This window comes from Pseudoliparis swirei, chromosome 6, assembly GCF_029220125.1.
Source record: "Pseudoliparis swirei isolate HS2019 ecotype Mariana Trench chromosome 6, NWPU_hadal_v1, whole genome shotgun sequence".
NCBI classification, from domain to species: Eukaryota; Metazoa; Chordata; class Actinopteri; order Perciformes; family Liparidae; genus Pseudoliparis; species Pseudoliparis swirei.
In genome coordinates, this window is record NC_079393.1 from 15,322,176 (window position 1) to 15,332,427 (window position 10,252).

Genomic DNA, 10,252 nt, shown 5'->3' on the forward strand with positions numbered 1-10,252 from the left:
GTGCTGCACAGGGTAGAGTATAGTTACGAGGATATATGTGGATCCGTAGTCTCGAATATAAAACATAAGAGACGTGAGAGCACACAGTGTTGTATCACAATTTAATCTGAGTCGATCACAGTTTCCCAGCTGACAGCGGTGGGCGAGCTGGGTGTAAACAACGGCTACATGCTTCATTACACACTGTATGAAGAGTAAACTGGTCTCACATCGACTGGACGTCAGATAACGACGTATAACATAAATATCAGACTGACAACAAGAGCATTTTGTCAAGTATTTATTGAAGTTAGTAGTATATTGAACAGGCATCAGCAGAGTCACCTACTTTGTCCTCGCTCCGTGTCCTCGGCGTCTCAACTACAGCCTCCCGAACAGGTTTCACATTTTACAGCAAAGTCATCCGTGTTTAGTCTTTCAAACATTAGAGTTACATTAAAAGAACGTGACAGAGAGGCTAAGCGATGGAAATGTGCATTTCCTAGTTAGTCGAGACGGGTCCTGAGAGGCAACTCGAGGCCACTCCTACGGCACATCTGCCTCATGCACGCGTACCAAAACCAGTTAATTCAAAAACCAGTTAATACCGCACACCGGCCGAGCATTAAAAAAAGTCCCATTGATAAACGCCGTCTTGTCTTGACGGTCCACATGCCCAGCTGGACCACAATCCCTGCTAACGTTATCTTGTTGGAGCATGACCTGTCTAAACAGAAACCCGTAATCCAATGAATTAGGATAGCAAGTGTGAGGCGGCAATAATTTGTCCATATCCCTCACTGAGCTCACATGTTTGGCCTGTCATTGTTCCTATCCAGTCACTTTAGTTCCGGCTGGCTTGGTGCTTTCCTGTGTCCTCGCAGACAGCGTGTTGATCACACCCCTTGGGAAGTTCCTGTCTTCATCACTGGCTGACTGACTAAACTTTAGAGACAGGTGGTAAACTGCTCTCTTTATTATTGGCTATGGTATTCACTGTCACAGCCAATGTATTCTTGGCATGAAGAATCAGTCTTTAAGTGTTGGTGTTTTGTTCTAAATATAGGTTTGGCAGATCTGTATTTATCAACTATTTTTGGATGGCGGTAGAATCAATGTGTTTTTGGCAGAATGCCCTAACAACAATAATTCTAGCTTAAAAGATCATGTGTCCTGCTAGTTTCAAGTTTCAAGTTTCAAGTTTCAAGTTTTTATTGTCACATCCCCTTTTATACAAGTATAATCGGTTTGTGAAATTCTTATGTGCAAAACACCCGACAGCAGTAGCAGACTAAAAAAAGAATAAGAATGAGAATAAACTATACAATATCCCCAAAAAGAAGAAGAAAGTATTAACAATATATGTATATAAAACAATGTAATAGAATATACATCATGACAATATATATATATAAAACAATGTAATAAAATATACACTTTTTTGAGACAATATATATATATATATACAATATATATATATATAAAACAATGTAATAAAATATACACCATGGCCATAGATATTCACAGAATATGTTCTGGTGTATAGTGTTAATGAGGGTCTCAGTCCTTGTTCAGCAGCCTGATGGCCTGACTGAAGAAGCTGTCCCTCAGTCTGTTTGTGCGGCACTTGATACTGCGGTATCGCCTGCCTGACGGTAGAAGGGTGAACAGTTTGTGGCCGGGGTGGTTATTGTCTTTCATCATCCGTTTGGCCCTGGCCACGCACCGCCTGGTGTATATGTCCAGGATGGAGGAAGCTCACCTCCAACGATGTACTGTGCCGACCGCACCACCCTCTGTAGTGCCCTACGCTCCAGGGCGGTGCAGTTCCCGTACCAGACGGTGATGCAACCTGTCAGAACACTCTCGATGGTACTGGTGTAGAATGTTCTGAGGATGCGGGGGCCATGTTGAATTTCCTCAGTCGCCTAAGGAAATACAGGCGTTGTTGGGCCCTTTTCACCACGTGAGTGGTGTGCGTGGTCCATGTGAGGTCCTCGGAGATGTGCACGCCGAGGAACTTGAAGCTGCTGACCCTCTACTGCAACTCCGTCTATGGAGATGGGGTGTGCTCTCCTCTCCGCTTCCTGTAGTCCACGATCAGCTCCTTGGTCTTCTTGACGTTGAGGACGAGGCTGTTCTCCTGGCACCACTGTACCAGTGATCCAACCTCCTCCCTGTAGGCTGTCTCGTCGTCGTCGGTGATCAGCCCCAACACTGTTGTGTCGTCAGCAAACTTGATGATGACGTTGGAGCTGTGCATGGCCGTGCAGTCGTGGGTGTACACGGAGTAGAGGAGAGGGCTCAACACGCATCCCTGAGGGGCTCCCGTGTTGAGGGTCAGCGGCTCTGAGGTGGTACCGCCCATCCTCACCACCTGGCGGTGGCCCGACAGGAAGTCCAGTATCCAGCTGCACATGGTAGAGTGCAGGCCTAGACCTCTGAGCTTGGTGTCGAGCTTGGCGGGAACAATAGTGTTGAACGCTGAGCTGTAGTCCACAACCAGCATTCGCACACAACAGTTCCTCACCCCCAGGTGGGAAAGGGCGGTGTGAAGTGCCATGGCAATTGCGTCGTCGGTGGATCTGTTTTGACGATATGCAAATTGCCATGGGTCCAGCGTGGCAGGCAACATGGAACAAATGAAGTCCTTGACCAACCTCTCAAGCATTTACTGACAATCGAGGTGAGGGCTACGGGTCTCCAGTCATTCAGGCAGGTTACCTTGGGGTGTTTGGGGACAGGCACAATGGTGGACATCTTGAAGCTCTCAGGAACAACAGCCTGGGACAGGGAGAGGTTGAAGATGTCTGCGAAGACTCCTGCCAACTGGTCTGCACATGCTCTGAGGGCGCGCCCGGGGATGTGGTCGGGACCTGCCGCCTTCCGGATGTCCACCCGCTTGAAGGCTCTGCGCACGTCAGCCTCTGAGATGATCAGCAGGCTGGTCTCCTCGGCAGCGCTGCCTTCGCGGGCTGCCGTTCACGTCGAACCGAGCAAAGAATGTATTTAGCTCGCCTGGGAGGGAGGTAGAGGAGTTCTCTTCACCGCTGGTTCTCCTTCTGAAGTCCGTGATTGTCTGTAGCCCCTTCCACACACCTCTCACGTCATGGCTCTTGAGCTTTTCCTCCACCTTGTTCCTGAACTCCCGCTTGGCAGAGCCGATGGTCTTATGGAGGTCGTAGCGGGCTCTTTTGTATTCCGCCATATTCCCGGAGTCAAAGGCGGTGTTACGCGTCGGAGTGCAGCGAACATCGCCATTTATCCACGGTTTCTGGTTGGGATAAATCCGAACCGACTTGGTAGGAACAACGTCATCTATGCATTTCTTGATGAACCCGGTGACTGAGGACGCGTACTCACTGACGTTGTTGTCCGACGCGACCCTGAACACATCCCAGTCAGCACGTTCAAAACAGTCCTGTAGCATAGACTCCGATTGGTCCGACCAGCGTTGCACTTCCTTCACAGCGATTGGTTGCTGCTTAAGCCTCTGCCTGTAGGCGGGAGTATTTGGATGGAGACGTGGTCCGATTTGCGAAACGATGGGCGGGGGAGGGCTTTGTACCCATCCCGGAAGGGAGTGTAGCAGTGGTCGAGAATCCGCTCCCCAGCGTGTTGCTTGTTATGTGTTGGTAGAACTTCGGGAGAACTTTCTTCAGGTTCGCTTTGTTGAAGTCCCCCGCCACAATGAAAGCAGCCTCGGGGTGTGCCGACTCCTGCTCGCTGATCGCCCCGTAGAGTTCCTTCAGCGCTATGTCCGTGTTAGCTTGAGGCGGAATGTACACAGCAGTTACGGTGACTGCTGTAAACTCCCGCGGTAGCCAGAATGGTCGACACAGTTCAGCAATGGTCAGTGGAGGACTGTTCAGTTCCCTACCTCAGCCTCAAAGAGACGGCACAGATGTGTGACTATGACTCTCTGACTTTAAAATGCATCCAAAGGTATGTGGATCAGTGTCTATTTTAGAACCACCCATGGGAATAGAATCAGGCCACTAGGCTACTGGATATCCCCCACTGGGTAAAACTACATGCATGAACAAGAAAATAAAGAAAGTGAGCATGGCATCATCAGAGAGATCATTTGAATCAAAGGCTCTTCCCACACTAATGGCATGGCAACAATGTCATGAGTTATTCAGGTTAGATAGTATGTCAATAATGGCATCCTCTTGGTACAGAGGGACAGTATGTACACAAGCTACCACTATTGTGCAACATGCACGTCTGCCATTCAAAGAGAATTTACTGCGTCATGTAACTACTGTTCGTGACACACATTGATGGCCACTTTAAGAGGAAGGGCACAGCATCCGTTATAAGTTAAAAGCAATAGTGTGTGTTGAACTGTAGCGCTGGTTGGTTCAGTGCAGGGCACTCTGCCTGGTGATTGACGAGCATGTTTTGGCCTCTATTCCATATTTATGCCTTTTTCATTTTTGTCTGTCTCTTCTCGTCTCCTCTCTTCCTGTTTCTTCTATTCTCTTCGCTTCCCTGTCCTTCTCTTCTCTTCTTTTCTCTTCCCTGTCCTCTTCTCCTAATGTCTCTTTTCGTCTCTTCTTTTATGTTATTATTATTTTATTTTTATATTATATTAAACATCAAACACAGTTCGCATACCAGAGAGATGTGATGAACAGAAACAGCAGTAGGAGATGATACCGAGTGTGGCGTGGATGATGCCTCACATTTAGGAGAACGGGATTGTGCAAACAGTCAATCTGACGGTCAGATAAGTGCAGCAGCAGAGAGTGGGACAGCGGGGGTTGTCTCGAGGAGGTGGGGTCTGTCCCATGTGCCGACTGATGGAGAGTAGAGGGGCACAACACAGCGAGTATGAAAGGACACAGAGTGCTACGCAGAGAGAGACTGCAGGCATGCAGCAACACGGAGGAGCATACATGTTTAAAGAGGCTGCAGCAGAGTGGGCTAATGATGAGGTAAGAAAGCCATCGTGTACTTAATGTCTCTTAATGTGTCGTTATAATAAATGACCATTTGCACTCTGCGAGTATGTTATGGGACTGAAAGGGTAGGAGGTTTTGAAAGGGTAGGAGGTTTTGAATGCTTTCATATTCGCATTTTAGTACTTGCCCTATATTCAGAAATACAAATTATTCATTGCAAATATCCTAGACATGCGCAACGTTTGATGAGTGGTTACAGAGATTGTGTCTTGAATGTGATTGACCTTTCTCCCTTCCCCCCTGCCCAGGTGTGTTAAGCATGAGATCCCTCAGAGATCTGAAGTGAAAAATCGGTCAAGCTTGTGACAGGACAATACCCCTCAAAGCATCCAGCATGTGACTTTGCGGTGGAATTTGTAGACCCTCGCCATGCACTCTCTGTGGAATCTTTATCTTTTTCTCCTCCTCTCCTTACCTCTCTCACTTTATGTCATAGCTTTCACTGGAAAAAATGTCAAGGATGCACAACAGCCAGAAACCGACACAGCAGTACGGCGTCTCACACAGCCTTCTCAGAGACCACAGGCATCTGGTTTAGCACCGGGGAATCCCATGTTTGGAACTGAGAATGTTGACTTCCCGGGTCAGCCTGAGAGTTGGCCCCAATTGTCATCTGAGGAATCCGATAGACAAGGTGTTATTGGTGAATACATTGATTTCCAGGAAAGCACAGAGACATCTCGCTTGTATCCTAATGAGAAGGGACTTATCATATCCAAACCTTCCGATGCCGAAGATGAGATCTCCAAGAAGAGCACACAACCAACAAGGTCTTCATCAAGGGGTTCACTACCTCGACCCACGCAGGAACAAACAGTGAAGTACCAGCCAGCTGAGACAAATACGCGATCCATATTGCATTCTACACAGACAGCAGAGAATCAGCCAACTTTCTCAGCCTCTCAGAATGAGATGACTGAAGGACAGTTACCTTCTCTTCGGTCTGGCTCACTGCCACCAGTTCCGGACTTCACTTCCCCACTGTCTGCTCGACCTGGGCCCAGCCCTGAGCGCCCCACTCCACCAGTAGCTGTTTGGGGATGGACCACAGGCCCTTATGTTGCCATGCAAAAAGAGACACAGGAGGGGACAGTCCCAGTAAAAGAGGCTGGAGATGGATGGATTGATATTATGGGTGATATTTTACACAGAGGAGTTGTAACCATGGAGGCAGATAAAGGTAAGCCTTGAATGAAATCACATATATTTGTAACATCTATCATTCACTGAACCTAACACCAATCCCAGTAACCACATATGGTCTATACTGAATTGAAGGATTGATAGTGTTACCCTCATTAAATATGTAAAATTAAATCTACAAGACTCCATGTCTATGTGTGACTGCAGTGTTTCTGATAGGTATTCTGCAGGCAGACACATTACACTCACAAAAGGGTTTGCATCCCTACACTCCTCCAAGCTTTTACGCGCCTCAAAAATATCTCCTTAATTTTTCCTCGACTCTCTCTCCTCTCCTTTTCTCTCAAACATTTGATTATTTCTATCTTGTTGATGTCAAAACATTTAATTCAGTCAGTGTCTATTACCTACACCCAAAGGTTTCTGGATAGTGTGGTGCACATGCAAATGCAGTATTTACTGTACACACACATACACAAACACATAATGGCACTCACTTGTCCAAGTAAATGATGTGTTATGTCCACAAGCATGAAGGGAGGAGGGCTTTGACATAACTGTGAAAACTTACCCTTCCTCTAGTCTTGCAATTGCTAAAAGAAAACATTTCTGAAATTCTACAGACAAAACCCCAAAATATATATTTTTTTAAATATCTCACCACTCAAACATAATTTTAAGCACTTCTAAAACAATATTTTTGCATCACAGTTTTGCACACAAATCAAATCAATAGCTCTTTCCTTACACTGCACACTTTAGTTTTGGGTATGTTCATTTGTGGCATTCTGTAAAGTGTTTATTCTCAATACTGATACTTATAACAGTATGAGACACAATAACTATAATAGACACAACTTTACTGCCAGTTTATAGAGCAAATGTATCAAATATTAGTTTGCTGCTTCTGAATTGACACAATCCCTCCACTGCAAATGGAGGACCAGAAAGAGACACATCCCAGTTATAACCAGTAGGTTCCCAGTATATGGTGGCATACAGCTTACTCTGAATGTCATTTCACCGAGAGAATGAGATGCTTACAATATTTATTGGTCAAACAATCATAGTCAGATCTGAAATTTTAATAGCTCTGCATGTTATTGTGGAGAGAATGCAACATTAATGACACTCCAAAACGTTTTGGGCGTGCTTAATAATTGCCACACAGAATGAGAGCATCAATGAGGTCAATACTGGCTAATCAAAACACATTTTCTTTGGACACTACATCCACATTCTCCTCTCTCTCTCTCTCTCTCTGTGACCCAGTTACAGATTCCCAGTTACAAGCCGGCTCTGTTTCATAATGGATGAACTTCACACATGGCAGATATTCCCTTCCTCTCTTTTTGGACACAAATACAGTGCATATAAATCACTTTGATCTGTATTCATTTAAACCTATTATGATGGATTCAACTGTCAACTACTGTCAACACTCTTAAAATCATCAGCAGCATATTAACATGCTCAAAATGACGACGCAGCTAATGTTTATTTTCCATAAGTTTAGCATGTTCATCATCATATTTGAGTGTGTTAGCATAGTTTCTCCATTTTTCCGCTTAAAACATTCAGTTATGTCTGCGTTTGAAATGTTTTCCCTTCGGACTCTAATGACACAACAAATGAATTTGTTGGTAATGTTTCAATTTATCGTACTTGCTTTTTCAGATGACTCCAAGGATGATGACCCGCATCTCCCAAAGACCAGTGTCACTTCCACCACAACCTGCAAAACATCCAACCAGTCCTGGACTCCCACCTACCCAGATGACTTTACCCCCAGCGAGTCCCTGCGCCCCGATCTGACTCTGAGCTCTGTCCTTTTCGTCCCTCTGTATTCGGACTGGAACTCTGCCCTCGCCACATGGGGATTTGCATGGGAAGCACACGTCTATGGCCTCGGGTCTGTCTTTAGTGTATTTGGCCTAATCTCTGTGGTGTGCCTGTTAGGCCTGCCCCTGCGGTGTCCCCCGGGAAGCCCCTACTTCACCCTGCTGCACTTGTTCCTTCTAGCATTTGCAGGGATCCAGGCTTTCTGTTTGCTCTATGATGCTTACAATCATCAAGACCGGCTTCCCCCTCTGGGCTCTCTGCTGCTCTCCGAGCTGCCCTTTCCCTGCCTGATTTCAGCCTTCTCCCTAGCCTTCAATCTTCTTTGCATACGCTCACGCGTGGATCTTTCATTCCCACTTCCCTCTGATTCCACCTCGTTCTCAGCCTTACCCAAACCTTGCCTGTTACTGTGTATGTCCATGCTGTATTCTGGGGTGTCTCTGGGTTGTGTTGGCATGCTTCAGCTCTTCCACAGCCTCCCCTCAGTGATCCTGCTATTCCCTCAGGGTGTGTTTGTATGTCTCACCATCTTTCTCTCATGCTCCTACCTCATCTTCTACTGCTTGATGCAATTCAATACTAAATACATCTACCGGCTGAATGACAATGGAGAGAGTGGAGGACCTCCTGCAGTGATGCCACCTCCACGTTGCCCCTTTGCCAAAGCGGAGGACTGGGGAAGGGCAGCAGGAGCTGGAGTAGGGGCTTCGTTGTGTTTGTTAGGGTGTGGAGGCCTCCAGTGTTATGGGATCCTGCATGCCCTTGGTTTGGGCGGAGTTGATGGCTATGGGTTCCAGCCCTGGCCCTGGTGGGGATACCAGGTAGGCAGTAGGCTCTGTGAGATTGGAGTGTGTCTCGGTTTGTCTCTCATTGGTTCACACCCTCTATTCTGTCAAAAACATTCCTCCATGAAGACCATAACAAATCCCCAGCCAGGATCTTGGTCCCGCCTCTCCTTTAGCTCCCCTTCACGAGGACTCACCCTGTCCACTCAGGGAGGTGCAGATTCTCCTGTCCTCTCCTTTCAAACTTATTGGTCCCAGGGTAAGCAGGACAAGTTGGTGGTCTGTGATGTCATATCAAAGGGACAGTCAGAGACGCTTCCTCTTTTCTCAATGGTGGATCCTCCTGGGAATGGGCTTGTCCCCAAGTCCAGCCAAGCCCAGAGAACTGTACTACCTCTCCCTACACCCCCAAGCCCACCGCACAAGCCAAACAATGCAGTTGAGTCTCAGCTTTGGTCACTGGGTAGCCTAGGAATGGAGAATGACTCAACTGTGGATCTGTGGCCCCCATCTCCCATAGACCTTTCCCGCAGCATTGATCAGGCTCTGTTCAGTGAATCCCTGTTCTCTCATAGTATCTTTGGTTGGCCAAGACTCTTCCATGCTTCTTCCAGCCTCTCTTTGGGCTCTCCTAGCCAGGTTGCATTGGAGCAAGGGCCTAGCTCTATAGTAGATGCCCTATACCGAACCTCTTCTTGTCGTGACATGGAGCAAGACAACATTCTATCCAGTTCAAGACCTTCCAAGCCACAGAGCTCTTTGATATCTCACAGCAAGCCACCACAGTCAAGAGAACAATGGGATTGGAAAGAGAGCGTCTCTGGTTCAACACATGGCCTGTGCAGCAATCCCAAGGAGACAGGAAAGCTGCGCTCACATTCCTGGGCCAACAGAGGTCAACACTTTGCTCAGAGCAACCTCCCCCGAGCAATCCCCCACCTGTCGTACCACCGGCGTTACAGAACCCTGAGCCTAGCCTCCCAGGATAGTCATGGATCTGGCCGGCTGGCAGCTACTAGACACCTGAGTGAGAGCAAACAGCTGGAATGGGATCTGGCTGTTCAGGCGGAGTTTGTCAACGTGTGCCGACAAATTGACACTCTCAGTGTTTGCAGCGACACCATTGAATTGTAGAAAGTTGTAAATGTTCAGTTATGATTGAAATGCTCATGACATTGTACAGAAATAGCACTCAGATTAGGTTACATGCTTCCTAAAAGGTATGCACATGAAAATAATTACCTGAACTAATAAAGGGAATTAACATTATTGAACAAATATTTAGGCCTAACTTATTTTCTATAAATACTGTACTTTAAATATTATATATGTTGAAAACTTGATTTTAAAGGCTGTCTTCATCACAGTTCATCTCAGCTATAATATTTGTACAAGTGACATGTTGAGCTTTGTGATATTTGAAGCTGCAGAGGCAAATGAAAGGATGTATAGCTAATAGAGGGCCTTATTTAATATGAGTGGACAAACAAAGTTTATACGGTGTTGATGTACAGTTGTGTTTTCAATAGTGGA

General features: G+C 46.5%; 1 protein-coding gene across 1 annotated transcript; it reads left to right on the forward strand.

Annotated features, from left to right (window-relative positions):
* The first annotated feature begins 5,318 nt into the window (after positions 1-5,318).
* Positions 5,319-9,900, forward strand: prrt4a (proline rich transmembrane protein 4a). Its single transcript, XM_056417833.1, has 2 exons — positions 5,319-6,129; positions 7,770-9,900. Exons 1-2 carry the CDS (start codon positions 5,319-5,321, stop codon positions 9,851-9,853), a joined length of 2,895 nt encoding a protein of 964 aa, XP_056273808.1. The 3' UTR covers positions 9,854-9,900.
* The last annotated feature ends 352 nt before the right edge of the window (positions 9,901-10,252 follow it).